At 49.8% G+C, this 13871-nt stretch overlaps 1 protein-coding gene across 1 annotated transcript in view; it reads left to right on the top strand.

Moving 5' to 3' along the window:
* Positions 1–13871, top strand: part of ERI3 (ERI1 exoribonuclease family member 3) — a gene marked incomplete at its 3' end in the record, with an annotated part of 85910 nt that overhangs the window by 41526 nt on the left and 30513 nt on the right. Inside the window, exon 5 of the mRNA XM_010154940.1 lies at positions 1187–1259. Within this exon, the coding sequence (XP_010153242.1) occupies positions 1187–1259 (73 nt within the window). The remainder of the gene's footprint in view (positions 1–1186; positions 1260–13871) is intronic.

The raw sequence follows: 13871 nt of genomic DNA, 5'->3' as shown, positions 1-13871 counted from the left end.
CCCTACAGCCTCCCTCAGCAGCTCCCAGATGCTTGAGGAAGTTGAGAATCCCCATCCCCCTCTGTTTGCAAAAGCTGATTTCTGGGGTTGTGGCTTTTAACATGCACAAACGGGTCTAATTTAGTCATTTATTTAGTTGACATATTTATTTGGGATGTTCCTTTGCTTCAGTTGAAGATCCTGTGACCAGTGCCCCAGGCGTGCTCAGCAGTACGTGAATGAACAAGATCCATCAATTACTCTTGATCAGATCAAACTGGCCGGGGAAAACTCACATAACTCATCTCCCTGCACAGGCTCGGCTGGAGCCGCACAGCTTTGCCTTCCCCGTCTGAGGGGCACGTCATAGCTCCCCTGCAAACACTCTGGAGCTGGCACAGGGTGGGGGAAACAGCTTTCCAAATCCTGGGGTCCTGCTGTCCCTTCAGGTCCCCCACGTCCCTTACCGGTGCCGTTTGTTTCGTGACCCCTATTCCAGCAGCTCACAGTGGGCAGGGGGAGGTTAAATACGTGTTTTTGCGGCTCTGGCTGCTGCTGCTCAAACCTGTAGTGGAACAGTGTGCAGCACCTTGCACCTTCAGAGTTGTGACTGCTTTTTTTCTTCCCAGCACCTGCTTAGAAAACAGCCTCTGCTTTCTTAGCCCTAAAACTTAAGGCTAAGTTTAGTCCTGCAGCATCACTTCCCAAAAAATAAATTATTGCGTCGGTGCCTCCTTCCCTCCCTCATGTCTCGTGAGGTGTTTAACCATGAAGGCCAAATGGCAAAGCACCAGGGCATGGCAGGTGAATTGTCACTCCTCCTGCCTGCCCCGTAAGCTGCTGGCTGAGCGGGGCGCAGGGATTTTGTGATGAGTTCACTTAGCTAAGGACAACCCCGATGCTTCCGTCGTGTTTGTGTGTTAGCCATGGTGGAGAGGACCTGCATGCTGCACTTGCACACAGCTCCTGTCCAAAATGGTCAGGCTGAACGGTGTCGGCAGCCTGGATGTGGCTGGATATCTAAGTCCTCAGCCAAGCTGTGCTCTCGTGAGGGCTTTTTGCCGAAAGCTAGAATCCTCCTGATGCGCAGCATGTTAGAGCAGACTTGAGGCCTCTTCCATCTCAGAACGAAATGCACTTAAGAAAACAGAGTTTGTGTTGTCAGGACACTGATTGAATCAAACCTGCTCTCTCTTCTCTCTTACAGGTTACCAGGACAATGCCAGTACTTAGGGCTGCCGGTTGCTGATTACTTCAAACAGTGGATTAATCTGAAAAAGGTACTTTTGTGCAAACTGCCATCGTCCCCATCTCCCTCTCTCCCCCCTCTCCTTGTCCTTCTCCTTTCCTCTTTAAGGAGGTGTCTAATAACTACTGCTGTTTTGCATTGAAATGAGTTATTTTCTCAGAAGCTGGGCTGAGCGAGTCCTCCGGCTTCCTATTGTATCTCCTCTAATAGAGTCTTACTGTACTTGATGGGATGTGTTCTGCAGCTGGGGAGAATCCCATTGTGGCAAGCACGCTGCAGTGTCTCCGCATAATAGTGGGACACTCTGAGGCTCCTCTTCGGCGAAGGTTGTGTTGGCCCCAGTGTTTTGTTTTGCAGCCGCATAAGGCTCCTGGGAGCTCGGTCCTTTCAGGTCAAATTGTGATTGATAAATGTGGAAATATTCCCAAATAAAAATCAGTGTTGCCCTCTGTGCTGTGGGGAGGGGGAGCTCTCTCAGCAGCACGTCCACCTAAGAAACCCGTGGTCACTTTGCAAAGTAAAATACCTTGGACTTTACTGTCTAGTGCCTCGTGTTGCTCTGCGCCTTCTCTGGGTGGAAGAACAGCCCGATGTGCGGCTGGGAGGTCTCCTGGCGCAGCTGTTCTGTCTGCACCAAGAAATGTGGTGATAAGCCACAAATCAAAACGGGGAGAAAAGAACAAGTGTGATTACAAGCAGTAGCAGGGTGAGGGGGGAGGCTGGGGTCTGTGCACAAGAGAAACTGGGCTGGCCCTCCTGCTTAAACCTTTGGATAAGTAAGATTCTCTTCCCCTATCCAATTTAATGTTTTGTTTGGGTTTCTGCGCCTTTTCGTGGTAATTAGGGCTCTTGGTAAGTGGAATTTGCTTGTAAACAGCTCGTTGTACTTGTGGGCTTTTCTTTTGTTCTTTTATTTATTTATTGTTTTAAATGGAAGCATGAGTGACAGGCTGAGTGGCCGCAGAAGGACAATTTGCATGATCTGCTCCGTCAAATAGGTTAGAACATGAACTTAACAAGGGATGCTGGCAGCACATTCCCAGCTGAACTTGTCAAAGGGTCTTGTATTTCCCTGCTGTCAGAGCCAATCTTTTGGCTGATTGCTGGTCCTTGGTAAATGAAATCTGAAAGCACATTGGGGCATTCTGCAGTTCAGTGACCATTAATGATCATCATTTGAAGTTCACTAAACTTCCGGTGAATGGATAGCAGCAATATAACCAGCAGGTTGATGGCTGCAGAATAATAATATTTAAAAAAAAAAAACCAGAATCCCTGTGTGTACCATGATGTTCGCTAAGAAGTAGGTTGATCCAACCACGCTTCTCCTCTGGGCCTCGGGATGAATGGTTAATGTCTCTCTCCCATCGTTGGAGGCTCCTGGATTTAGCGTGTTAGGAGCTGGGATTCATCCTAACGTGGACATCCTGGCAAGTTCCTGTTCTTCAAGATGGGCGTTCATGTGTTCTGCTGCAGCAAATGCTGTGGTACTCAGCTGAGGGCTGGTGAGCACCTGTGAAGTACTGAGCTAAAGGCAGGAGGAGGGAAGCTGTTGCAGGGATGTGTTCCCCTGCCCAGCTCTCTGAAGGCTGTGCCTGTAGGATGGGGGCACATGCGCTGGGGTTGTTCCCCTCTGCAGATGTGTTACTCAGAAAGTAAGGCTCCAGTCTCCGTCACGTCATCGATGGGGAGGATGTGTGGGAGAAATCTTCATCTTCCTCCAACCCCTCTAGTTTCTTAAAAATCTGAAGTTTTTCTGACTCTCTAAGATCTGATGCCCTGTGACATGGGGTGGTTCCAGGGTCTCTGCACCCTTCTGGGAAGTGACTCAGATTGAAGAGGACAGCAGGGACCTCTCCCGACCTGTAGCTGAAGAGCTGCCTCCCCTGGGGCTTGCTCTTGCCTAGGGTTAGGATCTTTCCGTGCTACTCACTGCCCCGCTCTCTGGGGGTGCTTGTGGGGGAACTGCCTGTGTGTTTTCACAAGAGAGGATTCCCAGCCTGGATAAGTAATTCTGGCCAAGCAGTGAGACCCAATGGGACCTCACCCTCTTTTGAGTGAGCTCTCAGTGTAAGACAAATAGGTTTGGACAGACATCTAGCCTCCCTGCTCTTGGCTGCATAGCTCAGGTGGCTATGGAAGGCACGCTCCTGACTTAGAAATACCTCCTAGGCCAAGTCTGCCTCTGACCTGATCCATGAAATGAAGGTGTTGGGGAGGGGGTGGTGTGAAACTGCTAATTTCTAGGTCATGGATAATGCATAGGCTTGGGTGTTTCCAGATGTCAAGAAAACGGTTCATGTGAGTGTAAATGGCAAGTGTGTCTGAGAGCAGTTTTGTGCAGATGATCTTTCCCAGGGTTTATTCTCCAACAAACTCCTTCCCTTGTCACTTCTCTGCTGCAGGAGCAGTTGAGCGGAGCACCCTGTGCCTCCAGGGTTCTTTCAGAGCATCCAAGACTTGCCTCTCAGGCAAACTGAAGACTGGGATCATCCCCTGCTAGCTGCCACGCTTATGTGGCCCCAGGAAACCTTTTTTGGATTGCTCTGGTCGTGCAGGTGGTGCTGAGCTCCACACCTGACTGCTGCCATGGGGGCCACAGTGTCTTGGGGTCTGTGAAAAAGCCTTCTGTGGAGGACAAAAGGAGAAAGGATTCCTGTGCACTTGACCGCATCTGCTGAAGTTTTACCTTGCCCTGTGCCCCCCCAGCCTGCTAATGCATCCCTTCCGTCAAGCCTGATCGGTGTTTGCTGACATTTTTAATGTCACTGAGTGATCTTGTATGTCTGGTGAACTGTCAGCGTAGAGCTGACTCGGGGCAGAGAGTTTATCATGTTCTTCCCTCCGATTAGCTCAGCCTTATGGGAGGGCAGCAGAAAGCAGAGGAGGCTTTCCGTGAATGCCGCAGCGTTTCAGATATCCCCCTAAACCATCTCGATAGAGAGCCACCATCCCGGCTGCCAGTTCTCCTTATGTACCTGTCATGTCGATCCACGGAGGCCCCGTGGGTTAGGACTGAGGTGCAGAACCTGAGCTGCGGCGTTGGAGCTGGATGCTCAGGTTGTAAATGGCAGAGTGCCTCATGTCAGCAGGGAGGGCTGCGAGTGGGGAAGTACGTGCAGAAAGCAGGAGGCTGTGGGCTGGGATTTATGGGAAAAGGAAAGCTGCTGCAACTCACAGGCTACAACCAAGCTGCTGCCCCAGGAGTATCCTTAGGTAGCCTGGATAAATTCATTAGTTCTTATCCTAACACAAGGATTGGCACTTGTTCATCCTCCCTTTGCTCTTTCAGGAACCTCTGTGGTTTATCGTTCCGGGTCCTGCTTGAGTTAGCGGCATGGCCGGTCCCATGATGGATCCTCACCCTGTGAGGATGGCAAGCGCTGTGTTGGGCTGAGGGCACAGCCCCAGGGATCGCAGGGTGACCGAGAGTCTGGGAATGAGAACCACGGTGGGCAGCAGGAGTGCCAGCACCGCCGGCATGGGAGCATGTCACGAGGGAAGAGTAGTTTGATGGAGGGAGGAGGTGGAAGAAGGGGAGAAGCAAGTCTCTTAAATTAGCCTGTGCAAGAGCGCGTAAGGGTGACAAAGGTGTCAGAATGGTCAGACCAAGGGTCTAGCCCAGGCCTTCTCCATGCCTGAGGTCTGTAGCTGGTGCTTGCAGGCACATGGAGAGCATGATTGGGCTGTATCCGGAGAGGTGTGGCCAGCAGGGCGAGGGAGGGGATTCTGCCCCTGTACTCTGCTCTGGTGAGACCCCACCTGGAGTGCTGCGTCCAGCTGTGGAACCCCCAATATCAGAAGGATATTGACCACTTGGAGCGAGTCCAGAGGAGGCCACAAAGATGCTCAGAGGGCTGGAGCACCTCTACTATGGGGACAGGCTGAGAGAGTTAGGCTTTTTCAGTCTGAAAAAGAGGAGGCTCTGGGGGAAGCTTATAGCACCTTCCAGTACCTGAAGGGGCCGACAAGGAAGCTGAGGGGGGACTTTTTACAAGGGCCTGTAGTGACAGAACAAGGGGTAACAGGTTTAAATTGAAAGCGGGGAGGTTTACATCAGATATCAGGAAGAAGTTCTTCCCGGAGAGGGTGTTGAGGCAGTGAGACAGGTCGCCCAGAGAAGCTGTGGATGCCCCATCCCTAGAAGTCTTCAAGGCCAGGCTGGATGAGGCTTGGAGCAACCTGCTCTAGTGGAAGGGGTCCCTGCCCGTGGCAGGGGGGTTGGAACTGGATGGGCTTTAAGGTCCCTTCCAACCCAAACCATTCTGTGATTCTGTGATTGGAGTCAGCTTTCTCTGGTTCCCAGTAACTGTATCTTTGGGGACTGAGAGCTGGCAGCTGTCCCTGGGCTGCTGTGTCTGGCACCCACTGCGTTTGCAATGGCTGTCTACTGGGAACTTGTACATCGTCTTCTGAAACTGCTCATGCTCTCAGCTTCTACAGCATCCTGCAGCAATGACTTTTGCTATTTAATTGTGCATTAATTAGACTCTATATATCCGTATATTGTGTGAAGGTCCAGGCCCTTTTGTTTCTTTTAAACCCACTGTTTGATCATTTTCTTGGGCCTACGTCTTGCATTGTGTGGAGGAGCAAGTACGTGTTTCCAGTTCCCCTCTCATGTTACTCTTGACATGAGACCTCTCATTGCTCTTCCAGCACAGCGTAACTTGTCAGAGGGCTGGCACAAAGGCCCTCTGACTCTAGAACTGGGTGGTAGAAGCTATTTTTAACTCTGTATACACTATCCTGGTCTTCCATTTCTTCTCTGGACGTTACGCAGTTAAAAGGTAAGAGGTGTGGTTTTTATAACCACTAAGGGTTACATGTTTTTCAAATGATATTTATTTTTTAAAAAAGACAATCTTCACACCAGTGGCAGAGCTGCGCTTTGCTCAGGACAGCTGTCCTGGCGTGTTTGACCATCTTTGATTCCTGCTCACAGAGGGCAGCATGCCTTTCGATATACAGTAACAGTGGTTGCTTTAGAAGTGACAGAAAACTGGTCCTAGTTTGACATCCTCCTGACGTCTAGGAGAGTTTTTAGTAATGATCTGTGTGGAGGAATGCAGCTTTCCTTCTCTGGGCATCATGAAACAGCGTTGAGAGAGCTCAGTGTGAACGTGCTGGGGGTGATGTGGCTGTGTGCAGAGCTAGCCTTTTCCAGGCCAAGCATTTATTGATCTGTGGATACTCGTATCTTGGAAGCAAACTGATAATACACAGGCACAAATGCTTTAAGGTCACCTACTCACTTTGTGAAATCTGATAGAGTAATAGAATGTTTTTGTTAATATTTGGCAACTAGAAATAAACACGTCTTAAACAAACAAAGGTTTGCTAACAGCTTTTTGTCTCTCCTCTGAATTAACAATTCCTTCTGCCTTCGGGATGGGAGGAGGCGTTCTCAGGCACTTGAAGCGTCTTCAGTGGTTTGGATGAAGAATGTTTAAATGGGTGCAACTGAGAAATGGGTTTTTTTGGCTCATGTGCCTGGAAGTTGCCTCTGTGAGGTCTGATGTCCTGAGGACTTACCGTGCTTGTTATCAGTTGCCCGTTTAGTGAATTACTGGCTATAGGGAATATAAAATACCTAGTAAGAAATGAGGGAGGAGGTCTCCTCAGGCAGTGTGCTTCACAGCCAAAGCATCAAGCATGGAATTAGATGTTGCCACTTAACTGCGGGGAGCTGCTCATATGCCCACAGTGCTCAGTGCTTTGCTGGTTTGCAGAGTGCTCCGAGACCCTGTCAAACCTTCCTTCAGTGGGAGCTCTGCTTCCCTGGGCTCCTCGCCCCCATTGCAGAGCTCTTGGCTTTGGAAGGTCTCTCTCATGAGGCAGGAACGGGAGAAGTTGTGAAAGGAAGCAGAAGGAGAAGCGTGGCTCCAGGGTTAAGGGGAGTAAGAAGGTCTTTTCCATGGAGATGAGGAAAGAAAAGTGTCTGTGCAGTGGCATTGGTTCATAGTTGGAAGGAAATGGAAGGAATTGCTTATACAGCAAAATGACTGTGTCTAATAAACACTGTGCTCTGTATTTACAGAAAGGCAGAGGATGTTGTATCGCTGAGCAAGAGGTTTGCTGTTACAACACAATTTTCTGATAAAATTAAGTGGTGGCTTTCGGTTGGCATTTTGCGTAGCTGGTTTACAGGAGTTTTAAAGAGCTGGCTGAGAAGCCCTGAACTGTTAATAAGTCTTTGAACATGGGAGAAGTTCTGGAGGACTGGAAGAAAGCTAATGTTGTACCAGTAATTTAGAAGGGCAAATGGGATGACCGATGAAGTAATTATAGCCCTATCAGCTTGACATTAATTCTGGGCAAAGTAATGAAAAGCCAGATATCATAGTTGATTAATAAAGAATGAAAAGAGGGTAATATAATGCCAATCAATGTGGATTTATGGAAACTAGATCTTTTTCAAACTAACTTGATATTTTTTTTATGAGACTACATGTTTGGTTGATAAAGGTAACCGTGTCAATGTAATATACTTCTGGAAGGCATTTGACTTGGTACCTTATGACATTTTGATTAAGAAACAAGAGTGATACAAAATCAACATGGCACACATTACATTGATTAAGAACGAGCAAACTGACAGCTCCTAGCATTTAATTGTAAATGGATAATCATCATGGAGTGCATGTCTTCCTAGTGGGGTCCCACAGGGATCTATTTCTCAGACCTCTTGTATTTAACACTTTTATCAATGCCCTGGAAGAAAACACAAAAATCATTTTCGATAAAGTGCGCAGATACTGCATCCAGGAGGCGGCTGCTGTTGGATTTATAAACAGGCAGTGGTAAGCCGGAACAGAAGAGCTGGATCATCCTTTTCTTTGGGACTGGTTTGACCAGTATGGGATGCTGGGTCCCATCTCTGCGTCGGAAAGGATTATGGAAACTTGAAGACTGGACGAGAACTACAAGACCCATGGGAACACTTGCCATGCAGTAAAGATCCTGGGAGCCATTTAGGGAACCGGAGAGAAGGGTAAGGGAGACTTGGCTGTCTCCAAGGGAGAAGGGTAAGGGAGCGCCAAAATGTGGCAAAAGGCTCCTTCAGTCTAGCAGACAAAAGCACAAGCAGTTCCAGTGCCTGCAAGCCAAAGGGAGGCAATTCAGGTGCAGATTGTTACAGTGAGGGTAATTAACCATTGGAACAACTTACCGAGGGCTGTGGTGGATTCTCCAGCTCAGGAGGGAAGGTTTTTTCCTAAAAGGATCAGCTCTGGTTCAAACAGGAATGAATGTGGGGCAGCCTCATGGCCTGCGCAGGTCAGGCCGGCCGATCGCAGCGGTTTCTTCTGCCGTGATAATCTTCACCCGCATCTCGGCGTAGCTCTGGCTGCTCCGTTCCCGTGCTGAGAGAGCACCCTCGAAGGCGTCTGCTGTGGGGCAGCGTGGGTGGCACGAACGCCAGGAGGCTGGGGACGGAGGGGACGGCATCCCGGGGCGCGTGGCACCGCTGGCATGGGCAGGGGACCCCTCCTGCTCCAGGGGCTGGAGCGCAGCAGCCAGCCACCACTTCTCCTTTAAATCTGTCGTGCGGCTGTCTGAACTCTGAAATTTCTTTCACTCTCTCCCTCGCCTTGTTAACATGTGTTGCCTTTGGGGTAATCAGGGAAAAAATATTATGTCCTTTTACAATTACCGGGTTTTGGAATATTAAAATGTCTCTCTGCATCGGCAGTGTTATTTTGATTGGTATTCTAACCTTTGACTAGCCCATAAAGCGAGCCGCTCTTCAAGCCAATATTGCAGGACTGAAATTTAATTCCGAAATGATTCCAGATAATAGGGAGACAGATAATATATGCATGAAGGATATTATGTTTGGACTAAATGCAGCAGGGCCAGGGCTTGGGAGTTGAATAATAGCCCAGAGTGAGTTATAATCTGTGGGACAGAAATACCTTACTGTCAGGGCCAGGAGAGGAACTCTTAAATCAAAGAGAGGGAATCGAGGATAGTCATCTCAAAGGGAAAGGGCATCCAGGAGAGGCCTTAAAGGAGCAGCCCTCTCTGTCCCGCTACGGAGGGACCTGTCCTCCCTTTCTTATTTAACAAGGAGTGCAGAGTAAAAACACATTTCCAAGGAAAACCAACAAGCAGGGGTGTTGCGCTGGGAAGAGAGGGTGAGTGTCTGCAAGTTCTTGTCAGTCTTTTCCCTTTCCTCTTCCTGGTCTCATTACCAGGGGACACGGGATGGTTTGATGCATCAGACTGCTTTGGTTTCCGTAGAAGCTACAAGGGGATGGACGGAGGGGTTGTTGGTGTGGGTTTGCGATACGCACTGAGGTCGGTCGCTCGCGTAACGCGGAGTAACCGTTGGGCTTGGGTTTGGTATCCACCTTTGCGTAAAATGAAGGAAGCAGAGGCACAGCGTGTAGGCTGCGTGGGCCAGTGGTTGTTCAAGCTCTGCTCACCCTTCCTCAGCCTGGGAGTCGCTGGCAGGCAGGGTTGTTCCCCTCCCTCAGAGCTGCTGCCCAGGTGCAACACCCCGCTCTGGGCTCTCTGCCCTGGCGATTTAGCCATTTGCCCCTCTGCAGGTGGCACTTTGTGCTTGGCCGGCAGCTTCCCATGCATGGTGGAGCGGTCAGCAGGGTACTTGTTGCTCTGCAGTCACTCAGCCCTGTAACTTTTATCTGCACCGGGAGTCTTTCTGTAGCTGGACTTCACAGAGCGTTGTGGAGTGCCGGCAGCTGTCCCAGGAGGAGAGGAGCTGAGCAAGCAGAGATGGAGAATGATCTCTGCTGCTGGGGTGACACAAACCCATGTCGATATAACAGGCTTTGGCTCAGTGGCACGAGCTTATAGTTTCAAAGTAATGATCTCAGCCTCGCATTTCATTTCCTTTTCTTGCAGTCTCAGGAGCTGGTCTTGCCACAGCTGAGAGGGGCTCTTGATGCAGCCTGGAGGCTTCAGTGGTTTTGGATAACTTGAGCAGTGACATACACGCCCGTCCCAGGAGGGCAGAAAAGAGCAGTGTCCGTCTTTGCCTAAATCAAGTGATTTTGTGTGTTTCTCTCTCCGTTGCCTTTTGCTGGTGGTTGATTTTTTTTTTTTTCATTGCATCCTAAAAGCACAGGAGCAGTTTTCTGTGGAGTATGTGCCCTTATCAACTGTTCTGGGAGCAGACAGGAAAGGTGTGATCCTCAGAGGGTTAGTGTAAGTTCATGGTCTTGGTTCACCAGAAGGTAGCTAAGTTTCCTGGCTTGCAAAATAGAGGATTAGTTTAGTAATTCCTTCTGGCCATAAAATCCATAACTGTGTGAAACAGCACCCTTCTTGCTGCCAAAGTCATGCACGGCAGGAGGTTGTGGGCTAGATGCAGGCAGCCAGTTCCTCTATCACTGCCCGTTAGAGACTGCTGGGTAGGTAAAGTCAACCTCTGACAGGGTCCTGTTTATGTGGAAGCCATTTAGAGCTCTCCAGTGCAAAGGTCGGTCCTGTTAACAAGAAGCTCTTCCTTCCTTCCCATAGCTATCCTGCATGTGCTTTACTGTGTGTTCATCTCAGGGCAACTCACGCACCAATTAAATTCTTTACCATCAGGGCTTCTCCTACACTCTCTTTTGCTAATACGTATTAAAATGGCTCTAGGCACATGTTAAAGTCTCAGCTCTTTTCCTAGGCAGAGTGTTTTGGAGCCTAGTTTAAGCCTTTGGGGCAAACCAGTTCTGCATACCACACTCAGCAAGGACCTGGCACAAGTGGTGAAAGCCCAGAAAAGAACAGAAGAATCAGAGAGCTGGAAGATGTGACCTCCAGGGGAAGATTGAGGGATCTGGGATGTGCAGCTTGGAGAAGACTAAGCAGGAAAAAGTTTTTCTGGAGGAATGAAAGTGCTCAGAGGAAGGGAAAAGTTTATTCTGGGTGATCATGGTGGACAGTGCTTGGTCATGTCCTTCCCTGCTGCAAGGAGACCAGTAAGCAGTCTCTGCGGGTGAGGGCAGGGATGTGGGACCTTTAGCTCTTGACATTTTCAGAGTTTAGAAGAATATGGTGGGGATGATTTGGGTGGAGCTGGTCCTGTCTTGAAGCAGACATTGTGGATCATCACTTCTCCCTTCCTACCCTGTTTGCTGTGACACTTTCAGTGTGCTTGCTCTTGGACACAGACTGCTTTCCTTGGGCCGTGTCGCTGAAACTCATAGTACCTGTGCAGGGAAAGAAGGGGTGGTTACCTCAGGTGCTCTGTACAGTTTCCCCTCCTCTCCTGATGATGTCTGCCCAGATCAGGATGTTTGTTTTGGGGAAATCCCAAGGCATCCTTTGTTATTTGGCAGCACCTTGGTGCTCCAGCAAGGACCAGGGCCTCCTGGTGCCACGTGTCGTGCAGAGAGCTCTTGGATAAAGCAGAAAGGTGGTAATTCAAGAGAAACTGAGGACCACAATTGTCTTACTTGGCCCCATGCAGCTTGCAGGTACTGGGCAAAGCAGAGAATGGAATTTGTTGCTTTTGTGCTTTTTTTAACCAGTGCAAAAGCTTTGCCTTCCAAATGAAACTGTAAGCAGCGGTTTGCTGAGTGCACTGCAGTGGTTGCTTTACCGAAAGCCTCTTTGTCTATGCAGGTGGTTGGAGGCAGGTTGGCAGGTTGCGGTTCTTCTACATGCACATCACCCCAGCCTGCAGGCGAAAGGCAGAGAGGCAGCTGCTGAGACCTCTGCTGAGTGCCATATTGCTAAGCTGCACCTTGCTGTGCCTGCACTCCCTGTGCTGGGGGACTTGAACATCTGTCCCCTGCACCCAGGAGCCTCCTGGTTCCCATCTGGCTGTGTGTGCACTGCTGTTGAGGTTAAACACACTGCTCAGACCTTTACACCGTGAGTCTGGTTGCTGCTTGCAGGTTGAGGAAGGAGCTGTGCTGGCTCTCCTGGTCGTGCCTGTTTATGGGGCAGTTTGCTGTAGGTGCCAGAGTTTTGGAAAGAGCGTTTGAAAGCAAGCAAAATAACCCAGAGTGATATCTAAGCAACTCGTACTTTTGATAAGAAATCTTTCTGCAATGTCAAGGTGTCCTGGTTTCGGCTGGGATACAGTTACTTTTCTTCCTAGTAGCTGGTGTGGGGCCATGTTTTGGATTTAGGATGAGAATAATGTTGGTAACACACTGACGTTCACTTGTTGCTAAGTAGTGCTTACACTGAGTCAGGGACTTTTCAGCTTCTTGTGCTCTGCCGACTGAGAAGGCTGGAGGTGTGCAAGAAGGTGTGAGGGGGCACAGCCAGGACAGCTGCCTCAGACTGGCCACAGGGATATTCCATACCCCAGTTCAGCTGCCCTAAACTGGCCAAAGGGGTATTCCATACCATATGACATCATGCTCAGTATATAAACTGGGAGGAAGGCTGGCCGGGCGCCACTGCTCGGGAGCTGGCAGGGCGTCAGCTGGCAGGTGGTGAACAATTGCATTTTGCATCACTTCTTTTGTATATTATTATTACCATTTAATTTATTTCAATTATTAAACTGTTCTTATCTCAACCCATGAGTTTTTTCACTTTTACTTTTCCGATTCTCTCCCACATCCCACTGGGAGGGGAGTGAGCGAGCGGCTGTGTGGTGCTCAGTTGCTGGCTGGGATTAAGTCATGACACAAGGTTACTCAGGCTGTAGTGGCCTGATGGATGCTGCAGCAGGGTCTGGACAAGCAGGGATTGCTGCAGGGCTGGACGTGGTGTGACTGGGACCTGTCAGCTGGATATTTGCTGTAGCTGGGAGTAACGGCATGTACAGTGAGACTGCAGTATGGCTGATGTGCCACACACTGACGTCCAGATGTACCCTGTAATATGCCCTTGGTATGGTACCCAGGAGCAAGCCAGGAAAACCATAGGGATGGTTGGAGTTAGGCCCTTGATCTCTCAGCGAGCAAGTGTCTGTCTGGCACAGGTCTGGTGTTTCGCCTGCACGCAGGACCACGGCTGTGCCTGTGGAGCAGCAGCCAGAAGCTGGGGGGCTCCAGGCTGATGTGCCTGCATACACGAAGGTGTGGGGCAGCCTGTGTTTCCCCAGTCTCCTGTGTGCTGCGGTCAGCTGGAGAGACTGGAGCCTTCTGCCTGCCCTGGTATTGTGAGAGGCAAGCCTGACCCTGGGCCTGACACAGCTCCCTGCAGTCAATACCGGAGCAAGGCAGGAGGAGAAGGGATTAGAGGCAGGGCATGTTTTACAATAATCCTGCAACGTGTGCTGCATTCCAGGCCAGGAGGAGCTGGGAGGCAAAGGCTCAGGGTGTGAAAGATCGCCTTTCCCAGAGTACTGTGGGTCAGGCGAGCATCCCTGCATCCCCAGCCCATCAGCTGGAGCTTTACACGGGTACCAGCACAGAGCTGTTTGGTTCCTCGGAAAGGAGCTGTGTCCTCTTTTCTCTGCATTTAAAAGACAAGATCTCCATGTCGGAGCATGAAAAGAGTCTTGTGTAGTTCTCCGGGGAGGGATGAAGGGTCAAGCAGATTTTCTATCCTAGGAGATTAAAACATTAACTGGTTTAGTCCTCATTCTCCTACCAAGCCGGCTTGGCTACAAGAGGGAGAGTGACCAGCCACCTTCCACCTCTCCCAGCTGTAGCAGGCTGGCTTTATGGTAGCAAACGGCTTGCCAGTAAGTGGAAAGAGCTTTTCTTGTAAGAGGTGTTCCTGT

The sequence above is a fragment of the Eurypyga helias genome, unplaced genomic scaffold (genome assembly GCF_000690775.1).
Source record: "Eurypyga helias isolate BGI_N326 unplaced genomic scaffold, ASM69077v1 scaffold22407, whole genome shotgun sequence".
NCBI lineage: Eukaryota > Metazoa > Chordata > Aves > Eurypygiformes > Eurypygidae > Eurypyga > Eurypyga helias.
This window is presented reverse-complemented; position numbering and strand designations above follow the sequence as displayed.